This window comes from Pteropus medius, unplaced genomic scaffold (genome assembly GCF_902729225.1).
Source record: "Pteropus medius unplaced genomic scaffold, Ma_sr-lr_union100, whole genome shotgun sequence".
In the NCBI taxonomy this organism is placed as follows: Eukaryota; Metazoa; Chordata; class Mammalia; order Chiroptera; family Pteropodidae; genus Pteropus; species Pteropus medius.
The window spans coordinates 5,889,771-5,917,467 of NW_024340698.1; the positions used below are offsets into that span (position 1 = coordinate 5,889,771).

General features: G+C 35.3%; 1 protein-coding gene across 6 annotated transcripts in view; it reads right to left on the minus strand.

Moving 5' to 3' along the window:
- Window positions 1-27,697, minus strand: part of LOC120612515 (integrator complex subunit 6-like) — a 61,743-nt gene that overhangs the window by 8,733 nt on the left and 25,313 nt on the right. For 3 of the 6 annotated variants that reach the window (XM_039875050.1, XM_039875057.1, XM_039875040.1), the window contains exons 6-14: window positions 27,515-27,643; window positions 25,090-25,253; window positions 22,780-22,932; window positions 19,672-19,804; window positions 6,241-6,335; window positions 5,110-5,220; window positions 2,653-2,871; window positions 1,664-1,787; window positions 510-652 (exon numbers count right to left, since the gene is read on the minus strand). In XM_039875050.1, coding sequence (XP_039730984.1) covers window positions 510-652; window positions 1,664-1,787; window positions 2,653-2,871; window positions 5,110-5,220; window positions 6,241-6,335; window positions 19,672-19,804; window positions 22,780-22,932; window positions 25,090-25,253; window positions 27,515-27,643 — 1,271 coding nt within the window. The remainder of the gene's footprint in view (window positions 1-509; window positions 653-1,663; window positions 1,788-2,652; window positions 2,872-5,109; window positions 5,221-6,240; window positions 6,336-19,671; window positions 19,805-22,779; window positions 22,933-25,089; window positions 25,254-27,514; window positions 27,644-27,697) is intronic. The other 3 variants (XM_039875066.1, XM_039875055.1, XM_039875076.1) reach the window with 2 other exon arrangements.

Here is a 27,697-nt window from a genome sequence, read left to right on the forward strand (position 1 = left end):
CTTCATATTTCAAGAGAAACACTTTGCCACTATCTAGATAAAGCACTAGACATCTGAAAAATGGAAACTGAGGAAATAAATAGTGATTTTAATATTGCATAAATTAATGTGTGGAGGTGGGAATGAATATAGACTCTGAATCTGGAAAGATGTAAGTTTAAATCCTGGCTCTTATCAGTTGTGTCATTTTATCACCGTGAGCCTTCATTTCTTCTTAGTAAAGGGCAGACAGTAATACTTATCTGCAGAACGGTTGTGAGCATTAAATGTGATCAGTTCAAACACCAGCTCCTACTAGGTACTCAATAAATGTCAGCTATTATTTTCCTTAACCAAGACACTCTTGCATCAGGAGGCCCCCACTTTCCATAAACAAATAACCCTGGAGTCATATTTTATCTTTTAAATAAACAGAAGGAGAACCTCTGATTTATATTCATCTTGCCAAGAAGAAATGAATTATAGCAAGAATAGCACAATTTGGGCAGAAACAGAAATAGGTATCCTACCTTCTTATCTTGTTTAAATGGGTTGCCAAAAGTATGCAGTCTTTTGGGTTGATCTGGATCAATCTCTCGAAGTGGAGAAGCCAATGTCTTTAAATATTCCTGATAATTACCCATTTGTGCTACTGGAACACTATGAAGAGAATCTGCAAGTCACCAGAAAAGAAACAGAAGTTATACAGCTGAAGTGTATAGTCCTTTTGAGAGAACGTGTTCATAGTCTGGCTTAGTAATACGCATGTTGGCATCCGATAACCTAAAATGTCAAATCTAGCATTCTAGGACCTCAAATCATCTCTCTTTATCCCACTCATTACCAGTCTATCATCACTACTGCCTCCAAGCTCAAATCATTAGGCCAGGAACAACTCCCTGACCCTTCAAACCAGGTTTGAGAATGAGCTGACTTCTCATTGGAATGACACCATCTCAACTCAAAACACTAAATTTATTCTGCATTTTGAAGAGCTTAGGCCTCATGGTTTTATCTTATCATCAGAGAAAATTGATTAGTGGGCCTCACCTTCTTGGAGAATTTGATTAAATCTACAGGCACTCTTCACAGAAAAGCCCCGCCTCCCATAAAAATTGGTGTATAATTTCAAGAGGTTGGCCAGGCTGATTTGCACACTTTAATGGACAAATGACCCTGTATAAACTGAACAAAACAGAGTCTAGGGGAATTTTACACTATCACCAATTATCCTGGACACTATCAGTTTTGCTCTTTTTATGAGGAGTTCTGGATTGAATTCATCACAATAGGCTGGGTGGTATAATGTTGGGGCATACAATTTCTGAAATATGACAGACCAAGGTTCTGCCAGTTTCCAACTTGCTAAACCTGGGAAAATTACTAAAATGGTCACTCTCAGTTCCCATACCCATATCCCATATCCATATCCATTTCATGGGGTTATCTTGCGGCTCATGAGGTAAATAAAGCATGATAGTATAATATATGCATTGATTAATGCATACTTCCCCTTAAACCTGAGAACAAAAAACTTGTGCCTGGGTAGATATAGAGATTTAGTGAAAATAGCCATTCTAAACATTAAAGTATTACAAAATAATCTATTTGTTAGGTAACACCTTTTTGTATGTCCAGCTTGACATTTTCCTAATCAAGAAAAACAACTTCTGTGTTCACTTACCTTCGTCTTGTCCCACAATAAATTTGTGTGTTTTCAGCAGATTGGATCTCATTCTGGTTAACTGGTCTAAAAGACCTCTACGTGAAATATCATAAGCATTTCTATATGTCTGAGGTTTCAAATCCTATTTGAAATGAAACAAATATTTTCAGTTACTCCTGAGTCTTTTAATATAGAAATACAATTCTTAACCCTCTTAAAATCTAAGCGAAGGACTCTATATTCAATATAATTGATTATGGCAGAATTTTCCCTGTGGAAAATTCTCACTTGCTGGCCTCGTTCTGAATTCTAATACACCCACAAGTATTACATACGTCACTAGGAATAGTCTTTTTCAAGTATGTCATTTAAAACGTCAAATCCTGAGGTTTATGCCTGTGGCAGCCTTGCAGGCCCACTTCTTGTAATCAGATGTATTCCTCTGGCAGCCATGGAGGTGAGCTGCTGGGATCTCCCCACAGAAGGAAAGCCTGCTCCTGGGAGGAGTGCAGCTAGCTGAGTGCCTCTAGCTGTAGTGCCTTAGGGACCTGCTGTAGCATTTGAGCTGAGGCCATGCTCTTCCCAGGCCGCTCCCAGCCAGTGACTGAGAATGGTGGGGGTGTTAGAGCCTGGCCAGTTCTGCCCAACATAGACCTCCTCTATGGGGAATCTTGGTGCCAGAGGTCCCCGCTGGGCTGGCCAAGACTTTCTCCCAGCTACGCCGATGTCTGAGGCTCCTCATAGCCATTCCTCCTTCTTCCTTTCCCCTCACAGGTGCTAGATCAGCATTGTGGCCTGAAGGCTCTCCCTGCTCACTTCTGTTCCCTCTACCCTTTATCTTTCACAGACATTACCCCCTAAACACATCCTGTACATTTCATTCCATACTGGCAGGATAATTCCTAAACTGGTCCATCAATAACTGTAAAGTCCAATACAGGATTGTAATTATTTCAAAACTAAATATGAAAGACATGCAAATATAAATTATTCATGTCACAATTTACCTTGTTTAAAAGCCCTACTTGGAAGCCAGCAAATTCTTTGGTATTCATTTCTGTCAGTCTCAGTGAAGTTTCCCCTATAATTTCTTTCAAAAGTTTTCTAAAATTTTTACTGTGAGTCAAGAACACACCACCTCCAGAATGATTTTTCACTTTGATTCCAATTTCCTGGGGAGGTTTCTTCCCCACTGATGCTAGTATTCGTTCTGACTCTAGTTTTGTCTAAAATCAAAGTACATAGTATGTTATGAAAAGATCTATATTATCACTATCATTTTTACTACTTAAGAAAGATACTTTAAGAACACAAGAGAACAATTTTCAATTGGAAATCACAGAAAAACGGGTAATTAAACATTTTCCTGTGCTTCTCTGAACTACCAAAGCAAATAGAGAAGAGAGGGGGCTAGAAAGACAAATATATATTTTTTATCTTGTCTAGTGTCAAAATTATGATTGAATCATGGAGAGAATGGACACTATAGATAGAAATTACATTCATAGACATTTAAAATCTCATTTTGTTATTGTAAAATCTAGTCTAAGTCAACATATTCATTTCAAACCCAGACATAAAGGTTTAAGACTCTGTATTTATAAATGTAAACTAGAATTAAAATTCAGATTACATAGATTGGCATAATTTCTGAAAAAAAAATTAAACTGTTTATTTCTAATATTAAACCATCCAAAAAAAGCAAAGCTTAATTTAACAAATATTATCAGTAAATAATTTGTAATAAATACTCAATAAATTTCTTACTAACTTACAACAAAAAATTCTCTTAATAGACACTATTATACCATACTGATAAATAGTGCTTGAGAGTGTATTGTTGTAATATATTGGGCATATTTTGTGATTTACATACATCTGAGATAGTTCAAGGAACACTAGTGACACAGAGTTATTAAATTAGTAATTAAATTAGTAATTAGAGCTATTTTAAATTAGTAATGATCTTTTCTTTTTCCCTAAAAGGTGGAATTCCACCAATGTCCAGTAAGCCCAAAATAATTTTGAATTTTTTGTGGTTTGGTTAGAGATATTCATTAATTTTCCCTAATCATTAGAATTAAGTATGTTTATTATCTTTTTAAAAATTAAGTCATGAAATAAGGGATAAGAGCAAATGAAGGGTCTGTTTCCATAAATGGTCCCAAAAGCTCATTTATAAAACCATACAAGCAATATGTCCCAGAAGGTCCCAGAACTTGCATGACTTTCAACTCTGTTCACTATTCTTCCTTGTGGCCACACCCTGCTGACACAGCCTTAAAGGCCTAAGGTAAACGTCAAATAAAAAATATATAAATCAATAGATCAATCAATAAATAACCAAAACAAAACATTAACAACAAAAATCTATCAGCAGAGAGGAAAAGGGGTTAAGGGCACATTTGGTAGACCAGAAATCTGGGTTTGTCTTTCCTTTCTTTTGCAGTTATGAGCACACTGGACTGGTAGGAGCTGGTAAACTCCAGACCGTACTTTAAGTTCTAGCAAGGTGTGTCAGCATCTTAAATTGTGGAGGCATTTTGGGTCTTTAGTGAAATCTGCCACTTTTTTGCTTACTACTCTCTGTTTTTTAAAGGCCCAACTTGCAAACATATCCAACTTAAAGTACTGTAGTCATTGCAAATGCTACAACTGTTCCCTACCTGGGAATACACTTGTGCATTAGAAAGTAAAGCTGCTGCATGAATTTGTCATATAACATAACACATTTGTATGACAGTAAAGCTCTAACTCAGTAGTTCTCAAACATATCCATCCTGCAAGAATGGGCTAGGTAGAGGTGAGAAGTATGATAAGTAGGGGTGAGTGGAGGATGAGGTACTAATAGAGAGGGGCAGGCAAGGGACAAGGTGAATAATGGCAAATGAGTTGTGGGTATAAAGTAACAGATGGAGGGCAAGAAGAGAGGAGGTTGAACTCCACTCTTCAGGTCCCCTTGGGGCCTATCACCTCCAGTATGAGGAACACTAGTCTCATCTCCCCCTCTCCAAGAAAAAGCATATGGATATTTATTGCCTAAAAACTAATTTTAGACAAGTCATTTAATCACACCATGCCTCAGTGTGCTGACCTAAAAAGGGGGGATGCTCTAGTCCAATATAACTTGAGGAGAAACTAGGTTGAGGATAAGACAAAATGTGACCCATGAAATAATTCTATTAAGCCTCTGCCCCTCTTAGGCCACAAAATATCAACCAGCTTATGGGTAGGACAAACTGGCAAACAAAAGGAGAAATGGCACAGCATCAGATGATACTGACAGACCCTTAACTGCAGTTTAATGGTGAAGCCAGAAGCCATAGAGAATCACATTAGTACTAATCGATAAAGTGTAGAAATATATACACATTTAATTTGAAAAATTACAATTACACTAGAGAATAAGGAAATGCACTTCTGAGGGCAAAGGATTTTTGTTTGTTTGTTTTTACCAATACTACCTGTTGGCTGAGTTTTTTAAGGTAAGAGATAACACTGTAACTAAGTCCACAATCTAAATTATCTGATATCAGATTTGGAGCTCCCATCATCCTTAGTGCTTTCTTTAATGGCTATAAGGAAACAAAATACACAACAGTAAGAATAGAATAAATCTTAAAATACTCAAAGTTCAGTTATAAGGGGCAAAGGGACATGATTCATTTCTTAGAAGTCAAGGTGCTGCACATAAAACCAAACATGGAACATTAAAAAGTGGCAATGAAAACAGCAGAGAAGGAGCAGAAAGTAAAAAAAAAAAAATCAGAAGAGAGTGGGATAAGAAGAGCAAGTAACAGCAAATTCAAACAGGTAAACCGCTTTCAGTCTTAATTCCCGTCATAACATTATTTCACATTGCATTTTATCCCTGCCCATTTTATTCCACCCCATTCCTGCCATGGTAAATACTAATACACCCCAATTTCTCCTCCCAGAACCAGACACCAATGGTTCTGCCTTTTCATCTCTAGAAACTTGGCTTAAAGTTCACCACATCCACCTCTGAAGTGATTTTAATAAATCTTGATTTAGATTATGTGACCAGTTCAAGATCATCATGAATACGTTTCTCAAATTGTAAAAACCCAAGTGAGGCAAAGTAGTTTCGTATTCTTTTTGGAGCCCCCCTCCACACGCCAGTGCCCTTATTTCATGCTGTGTCTAGGACACATTTAATAGGCGATAAGTAAATATAATGTCTTTAGAATTCTTTTTCAGAGGGAAACCCCATACTGAGAATTTCTAGAGTTAAAAAGGGAAGTTGATAAAATACATGAATCTAGACCTATTTTTCTTAAATTCCAAATGATAATTTCATAAGGTTAGTTTTAATAAGAGAAACATAGATGTGTTTTATAAAAATAACCATGGCAGTTAGAGAAAATAAAATAAAGAAAAAAATTCTTTTTGTGCCACCATGATATCGCCAAGTTCTTATGCATAATTTGAGAAGACAATGGCAACACAAATATTTATAAATTAAAAAAATATATATATCTTATTTCAGGGGTAAAGTTTTTGGTTCATTGGCATTTCTTGTGACAAGAATCGTCATTGATACAGTTAATACATATATACACATAAATACATACTAATAGGTAGTATGGAGGCAGAGTTTTTAAGTAGATGTCAAAAGCCTGTCGCCACTTCAGATTTGGCTTAAGCTTGTGAACTTTAAACAAGTCATCTGCAAGGGAAAAAAAAACAAATAAAATATTACATTATTCCACTCCTAAACTCCAAGATCTAAATCAAGCAACTCACATCTATTATTATCATTTCCTAGAAATCTCAAGTTTTAATTACATTAGATGAACTTTTCATTGGAGTTTATTTGATTGTTTTTTTTTTGTTACTATTTACCAAAATTATATATGATATTTTTCTACAAAGTGAAATAAATTTTCAAGTTACAGATTTTTCTTTCATCTGTGAAGTTACATAAAATATTAAATAAAACATTGACTGAGATCCATGTGAAATATTTTTTCTGACCTATTACCTATTGGTAAATCTACTGTAGTAATTTTCACTTGAGAGAGAATCCATGGTCACTGGTTGATGAAATATTCTGTTTACTTAAATAGAGGATGTGATAACAACAACAATAAAACTGAACTCATAGATGCAGAAAATAGATTCGTTGCCAGAGGTGGGAAAGAGTTGAGGGGTGGGTGAAATGAGTGAAGGTGGTCAAATGGTACAAACTTCCAATTATAAAATAAATAAGTCATGGGGATATAATGTACAGTACAGTGACTATTGTTAATAATATTGTATTTCACATTTGAAAGTTGCTAAGAGGGTAGATCTTAAAAGTTCTCATCATAAGAAAAATATTTGTAACTATGTGTGGTGATGGATGCTAACTAGACTTAAAGTGATGGCCATTTTGCAATATATACAAATATTGCATCATTATGTTGAACATTTATCATCTGAAATTAAAATAATGTCATAAGTCAATTATATCTCAGTAATAAATGCATACATACACACACATACATACTACATGCATACTACATACATACATACATACATACATACATACATAGTGTTATACTTTTTGCTGAAAGGTCCAAGGTAAGAAATTTTATAAAGTATATGAGAACAAAAGCTAAGTCTCTAATTTCTAGATAATGATGGCAATCTCTAAATTCTGTTTTGGATTCCCCCAAATTAGCCTATACTTTGTTTAGCTATATTTTCCCCCTCTTCATTTCTTTGATTTCAGTGGTCAGATATTTTGATCCAAACTTTGGGTCTCTCAAATATTAGTTAACAATTGGGTAAAAATAAGTAGAGATGTTAGGTTGAAGTTTAAAATTCTGTACAACTAAATATGTCTCTTGAATACCATGTGCATTAATACAACTAAAGATATTTTCCTTAATAAGCAAATATCCCCTATCTTTTCGCATTCAAATTTAATTATTTTAATAATCTAAATGCATTATATACACCACATGAAAATTTCCAAAACATCTCATTATTTCCTTCCAAGGGTAAAAAAATATATTTGTTTCTAACATAATAATTCAAAATTGCTATCTCCAAACATCAAAATGAACCTGCCACACTTACTATAAATACCAAAGGTATTTTAGATTCATCTTCTATTTTATTTCTTCAGGTTTTATTGGCTTTTATCCAAAAACAAATGCTTTACTTCCTAGGACAAGACCATTCCTATGCCATATGCATAATTTCTCTACAAATAGGGCTATTCTTTGAAATTCTGAATTGTTTTAGTTAAGAAAAGTAACTACATATTTTTTTCCTTTTACTGCTATAATAAATTATTCACTCCTGCTGAAACTAATTTAAATGAATTTACGAAGTCATAAAATGTAGGGTTTTTTTTGTTGTTGTTGTTCTTTTGGAACAAGGTAGAAAGAACAAAGAAACGAGATCTGAAAAGACTGCCGGCTCATTGTTGCATGGAGGTCCTTTAAAGACCATTCAAATCTTGCCAGAAAGAAACGAGAGACCGTGGAAATATCTTGTTACACTGTGTCTTTCTTTATGGGAAATCTGTTGGGAATTTGGCAGATTTTGGAAACTAACTGACAAATTTAAATACCACAAGACTGATGAGACATTTAAATATAAATAGATTACATAGTGAGAGTCAATAATAGTCTTAATATTTCTAACAAGGCTGATTGCAATGATTCAAGCCAGGAGCCAATTTAGACTAAGTACTTCTCGTCGGATTTTCTTTAACAGGGGTGGGAGGGAGAAAGAAAAACTTCCACAGTCTAAATAAACGGTAGAGAACTATTAGGGTGACACTATCTTTGTAGCTCAGAAAATTATTTCCATGGTATTAAATTTCTATTCATATGGAGTCTCTAGGATGGTATAGTAAAGATGTCATAATCGATTAGTTAATCAACATTTGAAAGACAAGGAAATGAGAGTGTAGAACCAGAGTAAAATGATACTGCCAACACCTCAAAAACTACTGACATTTTTCTCTTCCAGTTCTTTTCTCCCATTTCCTGCTTCAAAGAGCAGGAAGATGTGGGTTTGAATACAAGCTCGGCCTCATTCTTAGCTGAGTGAGCTTTGAGAAATCATTTTAACTTTTTGTGCCTCCAATTCATCTATAAAATTGGTTTAATGATAACTGCTTTACCACACAAGATTGTTCTGAGAACTAGATTACGTACATGAAAGCACCATATAAAATGAAAAAAAAAAAGTGAAAGGTATAAAGCACCAAATATATAATGATTAATACACATCGAATTATCCTCCTTCCATTATTCTCTTTTTCTCTTCTCGGTCTGAATATGGAGCTGAATTTTATTTTTTACATAAGCCCCTAGTTCTTAATTTTAAAAAAAAAAAGGTGAATTTAATGTGGTATATTTAAGAGAAGAAAAAAAGTTGTTATAAATGCCTTAATTTCTGTAGTTATTGGCCCTCAACAGAAAAAAAAAATCCTAATTTCTTAATTGAGAGAGAGTCTTCTTGCCAACTATAATAATCTGGTTACTGCCCTACTAACATGATTCTTATGGTAGTTGATTGATCCAATTAAGCCTCACTTATCTATCCCAGGTAAGTTTTACTGCTTAAATAATTAAACCTTTGTTAACTACTTTTGATGGAAATCTTCGATTAATAAAATAAACAAGGGTCACCTTTATGGATAGTTATTGCACTATGCAGTAATACAGTGATGTTTCCGGGCATTATGAAGTATATGTGATTTAACTTGCTTTTTTTCCCCTGGCAAGTTACTGAAATATAATAGACAATTATTTGCTCATATTTACATTATTCTATTCAGTGAGTTTTTTTCAATTATATTTGGCATACAATAATATATTACTTTCAGTTTTACAACATAGTGATTAGCAATCTATATAACTCACCAAGTGATCACCCCACTAAATCTAGTACCCCTCTTCCCCCTTACATATTTATTACAACATTGTTGACATTTTTCCTTATACTATGCTTTATATTTCCATGACTGTTTTGTTAACAAGCCATTTGTGCTTCTTAATCCCTTTATCATTTTTCACCATCCCCCCAACCCCACTCCTGTCTAGTAGCCCTCAAAATATTCTCTGTATCTATGAGTTTGTTTCCATTTTTTTGTTGTTGTTGTTTATTTTGTTCTTTAGATTTTACCTGTATGTGAAATAATGTGGTATTTGTCTTTCTCTATCTGACTTACTTCATTCAGCATGATACCCTCTAGTTCCATCAAGGCAATATCCTTTTCCATCTCCTTTCTTTTAGTCTGTGTGTGTCTTTTAATCTGAAGTGAGTCTCTTGTAGGTAGCATATGTAGGAGTCTTGTTGTGTTATCCATTCAGCCACTCTGTCCTTTGGTTGGAGTACATAATTCTTTTCCATTTGATGTATATGTTGATAGATATGTAGTTATTACCATTTTAACATGTTTTTATTAAGTTTATTGGGGTAACATTGGTTAATACAATTATATAATTTTCAAGTGTACATTATAATTTGACATCTGTAAATTCTATTGTGTATTTACCACCCAAACTCCTGTTTCCTTCAGCTACCATATATTTAATCCCCTTTACCCACTTCACACTTTCCCTATCTCCCTATATTTGACCCCCTTTAACCACTCCTACCTTCCTCCTCCCCACTACCATGGATACACTAGTCCATGTCCATGAGTCTCTGTTTGTCCTGTTCATTTGTTGCTTTTAGGTTTATATCCCACGTATAAGTGACATCATATGATTATCAACTTTTTCAGTTTGGCTCATTTCGCTTAGCATGATTAGCTCGAGGTCAATCCATGTTGTCGCAAATGGCAGTTTTTCATCTCTTCTTATGGCTGAGTAATATTCCATTGTATATATGTACCACAGCTTCTTTAGCCAATCATCTATTGTAGGACACTTCAGTTGCTTCCATGTCCTGGCCACTGTGAACAATGCTGCCGTGAACATCGGTGTGCAAATAGCTTTTCGGATATGGGTTTTCAAATTTTTGAGGTAAATACCTAGTAGAAGGATTGCTGGATCATATGGTAGATCAATTCTTAGTTTTTGAGGAACATCCATACTGTTTTCCATAGTGGCTGTACCAATTTGCAGTCCCACTAGCAGTGTATGAGGGTTCCTTTTCCTCCGCATCCTCTCCAATGTTTGTTATTACTTGTCCTGTTGATTATAGACATTCTAACAGGTGTAAGATGGTATCTCATTGTGGTTTTGATTTGCATTTCCCTAATAGCTAGCGATGTTGAGCATCTTTTCAAATATTTGTTGGCCATTTGTATGTCTTCTAGGGAAAAGTGTTCAGGTCCTCTGCCCATTTTTTGATTGGATCATTGTTGCTGTTGTTGTTGTTATTGAGTTGTATAAGTTCTTTGTATATTTTGGATATTAGGCCCTTATTGGAGGCGTTATTTGCAAATATATTTTCCCATTCGGATGGTTGTCTCTTTACCTTGTTGACAGTTTCTTTTGCTGTGCAGAAGCTTTTTAGTTCGACATAGTCCCATTCATTTATTTTAGCTTTTACTTCCCTTGCTTTTGAGGTCAAATTCCTAAAATCCTCTTTAAGTCCAAGGTCCTTAAGTTTAGTTCCTACATTTTTTTCTATGATTTTTATTGTTTCAGGTCTTATATTCAGGTCCTTAATCCATTTTGAGTAAATTTTGGTTTGTGGTGATAGACAACAGTATAGTTTTATTCTTTTGCAGGTAGCTTTCCAGTTTTCCCAGCACCATTTATTGAAGAGGCTTTCTCTACTGTACGTTTTTGGTTTTCTTGTTGAAAGTTATTTGCCCATATAAATATGAGTTTATATTACCATATTTTATTCGTGATTTTGATACATGTTTTTTCTTCTTAAAGAAGTCTCTCCAGTAAGAGGTACAAATGGATAGTTGCAGAATAGACATGGAGATGTAGAGTGTAGCATGGGAAAGAGGGTTAATAACGTATTAATATGTAAGGGGGAAGAGGTTACTAGATTTAGTGGGCTGATCACTTTGCGATTTATGTGGATCTCTGATCACTATGTTATACAACTGAAATTGGTATATTATTGTATACCAACTATAATTAAAAAAACTCATTGACTTGTACAATGTAAATACAAGCAACTAACTGTCTATTACATTTCAATAAAGATGGGGGGAAAATAGTCTCTCCAACATTTCCTGTAATTATGGCTTAGTGTTGATAAACTCCTTTAGCTTATTTTTGTCTGGGAAGCTCTTTATCTGTCCTCCGACTGTAAATGATAGCTTTGCTGGATAAAGAGCTCTTGGTTGTAGATCCTGGGTTTTCATCACTTTGAATATTTTGTGCTAAGCCTTCTGTCCTGCATAGTTTCTTTTGAGAAATCAGCTGCCAGTCTTATGGGTGCTCTCTTGTAGGTAACTAACTACTTTTCTCTTTGCTGCTTCTAAGATTCTCTCTTCGTATTTAATCTTTGGCATTTTAATTATAATGTGTCTTGGTGTGGGCCTCTTTGGGTTCCTTTTTTGGGAGACTCTCTGAGTTTCCTGGAGTTTTATGTTTATTTCCTTTACCAGATGAGGGAAGTTTTCCACCATTATTTCTTCAAATAGGTTTTCAACTTCTTGTTCTCCCTCTTGTCTTTCAGGTACCCCTATCACACTGATGTTTTTTACTTTTAATTTTGTCCCATAGGCTCCTTAAATTATTATTACAGTCTTGACTTCTTTTTTTCTTGCCATTCTGATTGAGTGTCCTTAGCTTTCTCATCCTCTATATAGGTCATTTGATCCTCTTTATTCACTCTGTTTATTCCATTTAATATACTTCTCATCTCAGATAATGTGTTCTTTACTTCTGATTGGTCCTCTTTTATAACTTCCATTTCCATTTTTGTTTTTTATCTCTTTGTTGAATTTCTCACTGAGTTCATCTACACTTCCCCTGAGTTCATTGAGCATCTTTATAACCAGTGTTTTGAACTCTGCACCTGTTAGATTGCTTGACTACATTACTCCTGGATCTCTGTTCTGTTCTTTCAGATGGTTTCTTCTTTGTCTTCCCATTTTGGCTGCCCTTCTGTGTCTATTTCTATGTACTAAGCAAAGATCCTAAGTCTCCCGGTCCTATTAGCATAGCTTTGTGTAGTAGGTGTCCAGTGGCACAGTCCTGAGAGAGGTTCAGCTGCAGGCCAAGTTTACCCCCAGCCTGTGCCCTGCTGGGGACCAACTGCTAAGATTCAGCAAGCAATCCACGGATGCTGTGCTTATAGTTGCTTCAAGAAACCACACCAGAAAACATGGCCAGCTGCTACCAGTGTGAGTCTTGGAGCTGCTCAGCAAGTGGCATAGGACTTGCCAAGGACACAACTGGATGTGGCTTAGGTAGGGCTGGAGTTGGGGGAGGTGGAGTTTCAGGGAATCCTCTGAGCCGAGTGACCTGTTATCCAGTTTGATGATGTCTCAGCTATGGCGGCACTGCATCCACACACCGGGAGGGGAAAGGGCTCAACAGATGAAGAATGGCTACTGCCAGCACTTCTGCCCAGGAGAAAGCCTGGCTTACGGCCCTCGCTCCAACAACTCAGTGTCCCCCCTGTAAGTACTTGGTGCCTCCTATGCAGTTGACCCAATGCTGGTGCTAAGAGAGAGCAAGTCCATCACCAGGAAAGTCCAGTCACAGACACAGCCCCTTTAAGAGGCATCTGCAGCTGCCAGCTGGTGCTGGGACTGGGCAGTTTTGCATCTTTGCCCCCTCCTACCTCTTACCATTGCAGGGTGATTTCTTATTTCTTTCCCTAGTTGTAAGTCTTTTTTTCATCCAAACCCCAGACAACTCTGCTTGCTATTTGCTCCGTGTTTCCGTCATGACTTTGATGTGGTTGCAAGAGCAGATGAACAAAGCCTCTATCATCTATGCCATTTTGTCTGGTCAACAACTTGCCCTTTTACTAAATGCTTTGCCTACTAAAACTGCAAAACCATCCTATATCTTTATATCTTTAGTATAAAATGATGCCTTCAAGAGCTACTAAGATAACATAGCCATTAATAATGACAATAGTAATAATAATGCTAATAGCATTATTGAGCACTTACTATTTGCCAGATGAGTTCTGTGCAATTAACTGTATTCATTTAATCTTAACTAAATCCCTTTGAGGTAGGTACTATCATTATTCCCATTTTACGGATGGAATAACTGAGGCACAGAGAGGTTAAGTATCTTATCCAAGGTCACAAGGTTAGCAAACAGCAGAGCTAGGATTTATACAGGACATATATGCTCTACAGTCCATACTCTTAACCACTATGGAAGCTACATAACTCAGAAAGTGAAGTAATGGTGGAAATGTTAAGAGTGAATATTTCAGAATCTCAGCATGAAACTCAAGTTTGGGATTCAGGGGCACAAGAACCTCCAGACTCAAAGGGTGTGAAAACCCCTTTGTTCCTTAGAAGACACAGGTTATAAACCAGTCTGGAAATAGTTATTTGAAGTCAAAAGGCAGAATAAGTCAAGGACAGGATGGCCCTGAAATGAATGTGTGGAGTTAGGGAAGGAGAAAGAATCAAAGACGCCTCTGGGGTTCCTGGTTTGGGATGTCTGCAAAGAGATGGTGATGCTCTAGGCAGAGTTAGATTCTTAGTGTTGTAAGTTAAAGGGGACCAGAATCAAATGCCACATATGTCTCTCTGGTGACATAGATGTTTCAGAGAGAAGGAAAACTTGGCATTTAGGGAATAGAGTGACACAGACTAAGAGGTAACCAGTAAGACAGTGTCAGAATTTGACCTTACATAGTACTAGGGATTCTAAGAATATGGCTACTTAGGCACGGAAAGTTTTAGGCAAAGGAAAAACTGAATGTTTTCTCTTAACCATTATGTCATGTCCACATTATGTCATGTCTATTATGTCATGACCTATATGACCTGCAAGACCAGAAAAGGCCAGGTTTAGAGGGTGGGAATTAGTACTGTAAAGTGCTATACATCTCAATTTGTAATGGGAGACCAACTACTCTAGTTAGGGACATTTTCCTATGACAATTTGGAAGGCAGGCTGAGTTTATACCAAAGATGACATACTGACATTCAGCCCATAATAGTTCTAGAGAACTTTTCCACTGTCCTATGGTAATGAGGCCACCTCCACCCCTATGATGTCAATGGAGACCATGTGGGGAAGAGTAATGAGGAAGTTCTACTTCTCTCAGACAGGGAGGTATCATTCTAGTGAGGATCCAGAACTTCTACCCCTGCACAGCAACAGAGGACAAGGGGGGAACATGGACTTCTACCCCACCTGGTACTAATGAGGCAGTATCTCGATATATCTGCCAGAAGAGTGAGAGAGGAAGCAAGCTCAAACAGAAGGTTTAAATAAGATCCGGAGATTCATAATACTGAAAATGTATAGGTTTCAATTGAAAATCACTCATCATACCAAGAACCACGAAGATCCCAAAACAAATTCAAAATGACAACCAAGAGATATCAACTCTGAAATAATAGAGATGTTACAAATGTTCAATAAATTTTAAAGGACCCATTATACTTTTAAAAAATATTTCAACAAGCATTTATACACAGGCTTGAAACAAAGGAAAAAATAGAAAGCCTCAGCAAAGAAATAGAAAGTTAGAACTAGAAGACATAAAGAACCAAATGGAAATCTTAGAACTGAAAAATACAACGAGCAAAATAAAAAGCTCAATGGGTGGGCTCAAAAGCAGAATGGATGGGACAGAGGAAATAGTGAACTGGAAAATAGAAATCATCTAATCTGAATAACAGAAAATAGATCCCCCCAAATGACCAGATACAAGATTTGCAAATTTTTCCCATTACGTTAGTTGCCTTTTCAGTCTGTTGACTGTGTACTTTGATATGCAAAAGTTTTTAAGTTTGAAGTAGTCTCATGTGTTTATTTTTGCTTCTGTTGTCTGCACTTTTGGTGTCATCTCTCTATTTTTATTTCTTACAACTGCATATGAATCTATAATAATTTCAAAATAAAAAGTGTACTTAAAATAGAAAAATACTATTCACACTCTAAAATTATCTAGTCTAATCCTTCACTATATAGTTGTGAAAACTGAGGTTCATAAAGGTATATTTAAGAAAAAGGGGTAAATAAATCCACAACATACAGGTAATTTTTCTTGGTAGTCTCTTTAATCTCAAAGACATAGCTTATATTTTATATCAGTGACAATCACCTTTTAGAGGATATTTCTAGATTAAACTAAGAAACAAAGTAGATAGGTTATACAGAACAATTGTGCTGATATTTTTCTGATGATCCATTCTTAACTTTAAATGCAACATTTAAAAGAATTGCTTTCTTGGTACATTTAATATATATAATATTTATAGCACTAAAAACCTTATACTTTTAATGACTATATTATAACTCAGTATGCTGTATGTAGTCCCATTTGTTTTTCTTTTGTTTCCTTTGCCCAAGAAGATATTTCCAATATATATATATATATATATATATATATATATATATATATATATATATATATATATATATATATTTATATATATAAATATTACTAAGAGCAATGTCAAGGAGTTTGCTGCCTGTTTTCTTCTAGTAGTTTTATGGTCTTACATTTAAGTCCTTAATCCATTTGAATTTATTCTTGTATATAGTGTAAGAAAGTGTTTGAGTTTCATTTATTTTTGCATTTATCTGTCCAGTTTTCCCAACACCATTTATTTAAAAAACTGTCTTTACTCCACGACACATTCTTGCCAACTTTGTCATAGATTAATTGACCATATATGCATGGGTTTATTTCTGGGCTTTCTATTCTGTTCCATTGATTTATGTGTCTGTTTTTATGCCAGTACCATGCTGTTTTGATTACTACAGCCTTGCAGTATAGCTTGATATCAAGTAGCGTAATACCTCCAACTTTGTTCTTCTTTCTCAGGATTGCTGTGGCTATTCTGGGTCTTTTGTGGTTCCATGTAAATGTTATGATTATTTGTTCTAGCACTTTGAAAAAATGTCATTGGTATTTTATAGGGATTGCACTGAATCTATATATTGCTTTGGGCATTATGGCCATTTTAACGATGTTAATTCTTCCTATCCGTGAGCCTATATATGCTTCCATTTATTTGTATCTTCTTCAGTTTCTTTCTTCAATGTCTTATAATTTTCCAAGTACAGGTATTTTACCTCCTTGGTTACATTTATTCCTGGGTATTTTATTTTTTTGATGCAATTGTAAATGGAATTATTTTTAAATTTCTTTCTGATTGTTTGTTATTGGTGTATAAAAATGCAACCAATATCTGAATATTAATTTATATCCTGCCACTATATTGAACTTATTTTTCAGTTCTAATAGTTTTTGGTGGAATCCTTAGTGTTCTCTAAATATAAGACCTGAAACCATAAAACTTCTAGAAGAAAATACAGGCAGCAAACTCTTTGATATTGCTCTTAGTAATATTTTCGGGGTATATCTCTGTGGGCAAGGGAAACAAAAGAAAGACTAAACAAATAGCACTTCATCAAACTAAAAAGTTTTTGCACAGCAAAGAAAGCCATCAAGGAAATGAAAAGACAACCTACCAAATGAAAGACAATATACATGACAAAGGATTAATACCCAAAATTTATAAAGAACTCATATAACTTAACACTAAAAAAACTCAAACAATCCAATTAAAAAATAGGCAGAACAACTGAATACACATTTCTCCAAAGAGGACATACAGGTAGCCGATAGACATGTGAAAAGGTGCTCAACATCACTAATCATCAGAGAAATGCAAATTAAAACTACAAGGAGATATCACCTCATACCTGTCAGAATGGCTATCATCAATAAATCAACAAACAACAAGTGTTGCTGAGGATGTGAAGAAAAGAGAACTCTCGTGCACGGTTGGTAAGATTGCAAATTGGTACAGCCACCATGGAAAAGAGTCTAGAGGTTTCTCAAAAAGTTAAAAATGGATATACCTTTTGACCCAGCAATTGCACTTCTGGGTAATTATCCAAAGAAAACCAAAACAATAATTCGTAAAGATCTATGCACCCCTATGTTCATGGCAGCACAATTTAAAATAACCAAGATATGGAAGCAAACTAAATGCCCATCAACAAATGATTGAATAAAGAAGTTATGGTTCATATATACAATGGAATATTACTTGGCCACTAAAAAAATGAAATCCTACCATTTGCAACATGGATGGATCTAGAGGTTATTATGCTAAGTGAAATAAGTCAGACAGAGAAAGATAAATACCAAATGATTTCACTTGTATGTGAAACAAAAAGAACAAACTAATCAAAAACATATCCCCAAATATAGAGGACAATCTGGTGACGGCCAGAGGGGAGCGGGGTTGGGGGACTGGGAGAAGGAGGTGAAGGGTTAAAGAAGAAAAAATTAGTAGTTGATAGATGGTCATGGAGATGGGCAGCATGGCATAGAGAATGAAGTTAGCATTAATGTAATGGCTAGATGGAGAGCCAGAGGAGAGAAAGAGCAATTAGGGGGATCATTTTATAAACTATACAATTGTCTAACCAATATAGTATATATTTAAAACTAATAATAAAATGAAATTTTTAAAAAATAAAAAATAGAGAACTACTTACTTTATGACCCAGCAATTTCACTTCTGGGTGTTCAAAGAAACCCAAAACACTAATTCAAAAAGATATATACATCTCTATGTTTGTTGCAGCATTATTGACAATAGCCGAGATAAAGAATCAAAAGTGTCCATAGATAGATGATTGGACAAAGAAAGAGTGGTACATATACACAATGGAATATTACTTGACCATAAAAAGAATGAAATCTTAACATTTGTGACAATATAGATGGACCTAAAGGGTATTATGCTAAGTGAAATAAGTCAGACAGAGAAAGACAAATACCATATGATTTCACTTATATGTGGAATCTAAAAATCAAAATAAATGAACAAATAAAACAGAAACAGATTCACAGATATAAAAAACAAACTGATGGTTGCCAGACGGGAGAGGGGTTAGGGGGTTGGATGAAAAAGTTGAAGGGATCAAGAAGTGCAAATTGGCAGTTATGAAATACTTATGGGGACATAAAGTATAGCATAGAGAATATAGTCAATATTATTGTAATAACTATGTGTGGTGCCAGGTACTAGACTTACCTGGTGGATCACTTTATAAGTTAAATAAATGTCTGCCCACTATGCTGTACACCTGAAACTAATATAATATTGAATGTCAACTATAATTTAAAAAGTAAATACTAAAATTAAAAAAAAAACAAAACTCTGCAAAGGTTTCTTTTTTCTTTTTTCTTTTTTCGGCAAAAATTAAGCTACCATATAAAAATGTTCACAACTTTACAATTCGAAGGATGCCACATGGTATTCTATTACTCTAAATAGATGTGGCTCTTTAAATGAGAAAAAATCTTTACACACATTTTTGGTACTATCTGAGCAATGGCTTCTGGAGTTGTTCCTTTTAGAATTTTGCCATGGAAACCACAGTTTCTACAACTACAGCTATTGCAGAATTTACTCTTGCATCTATTACCTTTACTTGCTACTCTGCCTAAAACAGATGTCTCAAGATCATTGAATATCCTCTTGTGGAAGAATAAGTGTGAGCCAATACTCCCACAGAAGCCCTACTTTCTGGAGAAAATCATCAGAATTTTGGAGCATTAATCCCAATCAATGGTACTTTTGATCCAAACAAGTCTACAAAAAAGCCAAGTGCATTCAAAACTGGGGGGTTGGGTAAGAAGGGTGGCAGCATTGGAGCTTGAAACCTAAAGAACAGCATAGGAATCTCATATCAGAGGTTAAGTGTCTCTTCTATTTAATGTAAAAACAACAAAAAGAAGACAAAACAGAAAACATAAGTAAATTCTATCTTTCCAAATCAGTGTTTAGACTTTTATATATTCTGATATCGATTACTCTTTGGCTACATTTAAAGTGCCTAGTGCATCATGTTTTTGTTGCTGTTATTGTATCTTAAAGATGATTAAATAGCACATACTTTACTTACCTAAAAGAGGGAGTAAAACTGGGTAGTTATATGGCATCACAAAGAGGTTTACACAAGTTAAAGTCGTACTGGCTTTTAAATAACCAAATGGATATCCAAGTTCATTGTATTTTCCACTGCTAGTAACAAACACCTGGGAAGAATATGAAGTAATATACAGTTATGACAATAAGTATTTTATGTAAAACCAAATTCACAGCAATATTCCATAGGCACATCTGTGGCATAATTTAATTGTAATTTAAGATGGGAATAATGCTTTTAGCCTATTGTTATGTCAAATATATTATACTAAATAAGAATATTCAGATTGTATATATCTGAAAAGCAATATTCAGATGGGAATAATGCTTTTAGCCTATTGTTATGTCAAATATATTATACTAAATAAGAATATTCAAATTGTAGTTCTATGCAATAACCATTCAGAGACCACAGGCTACATCAGTGATATCTAAATATTTACTTGGTTAGCACAATGGAAAATAAGGCTGAAATATCACTAAGTGATATCAGCCGTTAAAACAAATTAACTTCTCAAAAGAACAAGTGACCATGGTAAATAAAGACTTTTAGGAAAATGGAACATGGCTCCATGCCTAAAGCATGCAGTTACAAAAATAAAGCCCATTTAAAGGATTATGCTAACACTCTTCATGTGTACTACTATTAAATCTTGCTCTCCTTCCTTTTGATGCCCTATTCCCTACCCACTTATTCAATTTTCATCTAATAAGCATTTACTGGATAGCCTATTATAAGCCAGGCACTGGTGCTAATTATTTTGAGGCAGCAAAGAGATGCTTTAGATCATTCTAGAAGGCATTTATCTTGTAAATTATGCTGATAGAGCAAACATTCAATAACAAAACATTAATCTTTCTTCCTTATCGATATTCCTGATTTGATATATATTATATTGTCAGGTTTCATACTGGAGTCCTCTAGCTACTATGTTTTCTTTGTATTTCATGAGTCCTTCAATGGGATCATTTAAAACAAAAGTCAAACCCTGATGGTGAACAGAATCCATTTACCTCGTTAATTCTTGGTACCAGCAATATCACCTACCAGTCACTAAATTCTTGCTATATTTAGTTATAGCTAAGAATAAATCTTTCTTATGTAATTTACGACTCCACAAAACAATGAGTTGTGCTAAAACATGACTTATCTACTAGATTTAATGTCTTAATTTGAAGCTTAACAGAAGCAGATAACTAATGAAACACATTGGAGTTCCCATTTCCTAAGTGTGTATTATAGAAGCGGGGAAATTATCATAAAGGATAAAAAAAAAGTTACACACAGTCATCAAGGGTCAGGCCTATGATTTCCATGAAAGGAAAAGCACTGTTTCTGTTCCTCTCTTACTCCCTTCCCCTCTCTTCCTTCCTTCCCTTCTTCTCTTCCTTCTTTCCTATAAGACCCTTAAGTTTTTCTAAATTCCTTATCACCTGCAGATTCATAGAACTTAAGTGTCCAAAGCAATCATTAGAGACCATCTACTCTGGAAAATGTTAGTGTCCGGTCCAAGACCACATAGTTGGTGGCAGAGCTACAGTTAGAATCCAGTCTCCATTATGATTTTGCCAAATTTCCTGGCTCCTGGTTCATCTTATTCTTTTTCATTCCTACTAATTTATTGCATTAAAACTACTCTAAACCAAAGTAACAGAAGGTACAGGAGAAAGGCATATTTGAGGAAAGGTGCAGGGAGCAAGGTCAGGATAACTTGTTTCTTTGGAGATTTACAAGGAATGTGCTATGTAGTAAAGAAGGTTTATTTTAGGGAAAAAAGTATAATTTGTAATTCTATTTGCTTTTATTGCAAAAATGTTTCAACCCATAAATTTAAAACTCCTATCTTGACTTTAAGTTAGCATTCTATTACCCATATCTCTACATTTCTAGCACATTTTGCTGTATTTTATTGAAATATAAACATACACTCAATAAAATACATGGATTATAAGTATATAGCTCAATAAAATATCACAAAGTGAATGCACATGAGTAACCAGTACTCAGATCAAGAAATAGAACATGACCAGAAAACCCCTTATGTTCTTTTGTGGTCACTACTCTGCACCCAAGAGAAACTACTATCCTGACTTGTAACAGAGTAGGTCAGTTTTACCTCTTTGAAATGTATATAGAGTAAAATCATATGATATGTGATCTTTTATGTCTGCTTCTTTCATTCAATATTATATTTACGAGATTTTTTCTCTTTATCACACTTTTACATTCTTGCTTTAAGCCTGTTCCTTTTTTTCTACCAGGTTTTAGCATCTTTGGAAAATTCAAGTAGCTTAAAGACAACTAGTAGCAATCATCTCACATTTTAGGATGAAACAGATGACAGTCTCAAAGTGTTCCTTGCGTAGATAGAAGCTAAAAATTACTGATTGCTATATGGTGCTATAGTTTAGAAGAAGAACAAACATCCAAACAGTGTAGGACTTCCTTATTACATCCAAATAAAAAAGCTATGACTGCCATGTCTAGATTTTTATATATTAAAATCTAAAGGTGAGTCTAGTAACAAGTCAGCAAGTCTTTCTAGCTGAAGGATCATACTTGGAAGAACCAGTGGTTGTGCATTTGCTTTGTCCAAGTAAAACCCATACTACATACAACAATGTGCTTGGTACTACAAGAAGTTTGATTACTAATACAGAAAGTCGTTTCAGGGCTTATGGCTTTTTGTCAAAAATATTTTGTCCTTCCAATCTGTCAAGATCACACTAAAGGCTGAGAACCTCGCTTCAGCTGCAGATGCCAGAGCTGAATAGAACTGAATCCCTTAAGTTAGGGATTCTTAACCTGGGGTCTCTGGATAGGCCTCAGAGGAATCCTCCAAATCCTCAAATATATAGGTTTCATCAGATTTGATTACCTTAAATGGCAATGTACAGTAGACTAATGATTCATATCAGTGTGAAATTATTTGCTTGGCTTTGTTGTTTATTTGATAGCATTTTTGAGAAACATTATTAACAGACTCAGCCTAATTATTCCCAGATTAACCTCTGAAACTTCTTAAAACAACTTCCAGATCCCAGAGTGGTTACAGATATTCGTCTAACAGGTAAGGATAAGTACCTGCCAGCAGGTATGGGGAGACTTTCGTTCCAGGATGTACTGAGTTAAGGGTGAAGGTTCAAGTTCGTATTTGTCAAAGGGAAGTTTGTCTATTACCATTGGTTCACAGTCCACACAGGAGAACCTCACAACTGGATGAGATGTTCGTGGAGGCTAAAAAACAAGAGGGGAAAATATGGTTTGTTACCAACCGAGCTTACATTTCTAACAATTCTGCAATCCCATTTATGTTTTTATAAACCATCACCGAGAATCAGACTAGTGTTTTGAGAAACAGTGCATCTGATCTCTAGGCATCACCAATGGCTGATGTGGGGAGGGTACTCAGTTTCTTTACCTCTACCATCTACTTGGCAATGGGAAGAGGAAAGGTAATAATAATCATAACTACAATTTTAGTGAAGTAAAAATAAAACTGCTTTGAATACATTTGATAAGTCATTACAATGAGTAGGATGAATCCTGGATTTCAGATCCACTTTGCCACCTCCAAGCATCACCCACCCTTCATTCCTTTGTACCATGAGGTACAGATAGTCCAGATCCTGCTGGGGAAGAAGAAATCTATGAAACTTTCTAGTTCTGTAATGACAGAACTAGAGCCACTAACAAACAAGATGAAAAACTGTGAAGGCATGGAAAGGGCAAGATAGAGACCACAAACGAGCCAGTCAAAACTCAGAGCCCAGTAGAATTTTTTTCCAGGTGAATTTTTACAACATTTCTCACACCCACATGCTTGCCTTGAACAGCTAGAGCTGGGGATGCTTTCAACTGGGCTGCAAAGGCCTGTGTGCCTGGAGTGCCAGAGCAGATTGACGGAGCAGCCATTTTATTAAGAGGTGTAGTTTGTGGGAATGGAGAGCATCGGACAGAGAAATAGTGGCAGCAAGGGCAATCTGTTGAGATAAGTACCAGGGATAAGGATGAGACACAGCTCTGCCTATTCTTGATGAGAGATCTGTAAGACTAATATGAATATGACAAAACATTTCCATTTCCTTTATAAAAGGGAAAAAACCTGCTCAATTGCCTTTATGACTTACAAACCTACAAGATGTTTTAAAGCTGAGAAAAATAGCCCTCAAATGTGTTTTTAAACCTAAAAGGCATGGTAACATGAACTATGCGTGAGTTACTTTTAATTTCTTTATTCCAGTTATTTTTCTGATTTTAATTTTAATTTAATTAAACTTATAAAATATTTCAGGCTTATTAGATTTAAACCTATAAGAAAGCAATAAAGACATGAGTGAAGCCCTGTCACTGGCAATAATGAAATAACTTTGTAATCAAAACATTCACTCTAGGATTTGAAGCGGCTGAGAGAAGCTGTGCACCGAGATTTGACAAGTGTGCCACCTTGGAGCCCTGAGGGAAGAAGGAAAAGATCTACCCTCACCCACAGCAGGGTCTGAAATGGTTCTTCAGTCGTACATTCAGGCCTTTCATGGCCATTCCTGAAAAATGCAAGAGCCTAAAAATAGTAATCCAGAAAAAAATGCAGCTCATGTCAGAAATTTCTTAGACAGACTACTGATTAGCTGAACCAGGACAGTGCTAAACTGAAGGAGTCGTGATCTTTTTGTGGACCTCCTCCTCTCTCCTGGGGGGTGGGAGGAAGATGAAAGGGAGAATGGGTTTCATATAATTTCTCTAATTACTAGATACCCCCCAAAATGCCAGTTCATCTGGAACTAGGAACAACTACAATATCAAACCCTCTTCTACCAAATGCAGTGAACGAAAAAGACAAGCTCATGCATAGAGATCATTTAAAAAATATTGCTTAATTATCCATCATTTAAAGGTACATTGCCAAGGAACACAAGTCTATTGATTACAAAAATATGAAGAGTAGGTCCACAAAATTCCACTAGTTGTCTCATGATACCCTAGGAAGAAGTACAATGACCTCTGTTTTGAATGTTTCTAGAACCTATTTATACAAGGTGCAGAGTAAGTTTGAATTTCCTGAGGATGTACATGAAAATCAATGCCAGCACTTCTTAGATATTGTGTTTATCATGTAAATCAAGCCAGCTGCTCTGAAATAAAAACCAAGTCACAGATTGTAACAGCATCAAAAATTACAATGTTTTAACATCCAAAGAGGGCAGTTCAAGCGAAAAAGGCAACTGAAAGAAAGAATGCAGACTAGAAAATCTTCTCTTGCTTTTAGGTACAAGCTAGACTTCTGGCAAGAGACAAGGAATGGCTTAAAAGCCTTAAAGCTATTTTAAAAGGCTCACTGTAATCAGCAAATTCAAAATCCAGAATGATGTTTATCTTTTATTTTATGATACTTACTAGAGAAGGTAAATTCTGATCTGGCCAAAAGGATTCTGGAATTGGCCAATGTCCAACAGGAACACCAGTTTTAGAGTTAGGTCGTACGTAAATGAGCTTATGACAACTATGCCATGGTTGAGCAGCAAATGAATTACTTGGCCTAGATGAATCCATAAGTCCATCTAAAAGTTAAACAAAAGACAGACTAAGGCATGAATTGCTTTTTACAGCTGCTGATCTTGTACAATTTTTATTTACTTTGCTAAAAGCAAAGTACAAAACAAAACCAAAACAGTGATTCATGAAAAATGGAAGAAAAAAAGCAACTCTACTAAGATTAGTGAATGTTCTCTCTTACAACTCCTTCATCTAATCCACCCCTTCTAATCTAACATCCCACCCCTCCCATCCTTAATTATGACCATGATATGTAGACTATGGAAAATTATTGTAAAACTAGTTTTAAATTTTCTGATATTCGGACACAGAAATTAAACACATCAAACTACTACAGTTATTTTTCCAAATCAGGCAAATGAAACTGTCCATTCCCTGGTATAGTTTTACATTTTTGGAATCTGACAAAATAGGTCATATATTCCATTTAGATTTTCTTTCTATTCTCCATTAGATGACAAAAGTGTTCTTTACTAAAGAGCTAGAACCAATAACCACAAAGGCAAAATAAAAACTGTTCAAATTCACTCAAAGGCAGAAGCAGTGCTGACAATATAATCTATGTGTATAGTTAGGAGAGGGAACACAAAACAAATGTATCAAGTTGTTCGTGGACTAATCCATTACAGTTTCCCCATCACAATTAAAATTCCAAGGAAACTGAACACTGTATAATGCTGCATAATGTATCCCAACTGCATTTTAATTATTTAGACTAGCATATTTTATTTGTCCTCGAAAACACAGCAAGGCAGAGTTACGTAACATTTAATGAGATCATTCATTAGTTTAAATTATATTTGTAAAAGATGTTTTAATGATTTGAGGTTCATTTTTCCTAAACTATAGGTCATTTGATTTATTTATTAAACATTCTTTTAAACAAGCAAGTACTTTAGACCAGGAGATTTATTGGGGTCTATGGAGCTCTAGGGAATACATGTAATGGCTTCAGGAGAACAAGCGATGCCCCTGAAATTGAGCTCACAATTCTAGGGATATGCATTTTTCTGAGGAGAGAGTTCTTAGCTTTCATCAGAATCTCAAAGATTAACAACTCTGGACAAAGGGGAAATAGAGCTATGAAGAAAATGTGTGCTATTTACATGATACCAAATCCAATAAGTTTTCAGTATAAAAGTTCTCAGTTCATGTTAAGGTAATGAACACAAAATTATGGATTGAGCAGTCAATTGTTAGCAATATAATGTGTCCTTTCTTTATGATTAATGTAATTTAAAATAGGCTGTGAAGCCTCAGTCTTCTATGGCAGGTGTTCTTAAACTGGAATCCAAGAAATCCCTGAAATTAAATATAAAATTGTGTATGTGGCCTATGTCCATTTTTCGAGGAAGAGAGATCTCTATTTTTCCAACAGTCTCTCAAAGGATTCCAGGAAGTAAATAGCAAAAGATCAGGATTCACTGTTTCAGACAAAAACATGTGTCTTTCTGTGCCTGTGCACTTAGCCCCTTTGGTTCTCGAGGCAGCTACAACGGATTACGGCTGCAGCAATTAAAATGTATGGATCAGATAAGACAGACACTGTGGTAATGATGGAGTCCAGGTACACACATGTGTTTATGTGTGTGAACTGACAGGAATGAGGAGAAGCAATAGCCTATAACAGTGCTCTGAGGGCCCTGCGATGCACGTATGATTTGAGGGAGAAGTCCTTTCCTCTATACCAAAGTAGCTCTGCTTTCATCTATTTTAAGATATTGAACTTTCAGTAAAACCTCCTTTGAAGAGAAAAAGTTCTGCAGTTAAAAAGTGGAAAATACTTGTGTAGGATCTTATAGAATGCTAGCAGTTCCTGCATAAACATTCACAATCACTTGCTGACAAGCAGGAACAAACACAAGCTTTCATAAGGATAGCCTGGGACATCTGGCACTCATAAGACCAAAATCAGATTGCTAATTAAGTAGCACTCCGTAGTGAATCTCCAGATATTTCATGGAGAGGTGAATAAATCAGTGTCATCCTAAGACTGGGACCACGGAATATGAAATGGGTAGAGAAAAGAAAGAATTTTCTTAAGAAGATTTGACAATGAATTATTGTCAAATTTCTAGAATTTGGCCACCTGACACCTATATATAGGCTATATATAAATGGTAGTTGTTTGGATGGATGTTTGTAACCACTTGAATGCATGTGGACAGTGAAGACTGTGTCTGTTATGATTAGTTTAATATCTTCCCAAATGCAGATCATTCTCTTATATAACACTATAATATAAAAACAAAGTTATCTACTGTACCTTCTCCAATAGGAGGTGGATCTGGTCCCGTTTTCTCAAAGTTAATAACTACACCACTCTGAACTTTTTGAACTAGAGATTCTAAACACTGATTCAACATTCTTTGTGTTCTAACACAGTAGGAGCGACCTATACCAAAGGAAAAACAAATAGTACAAATTTGATCAAATAAAATACCACATT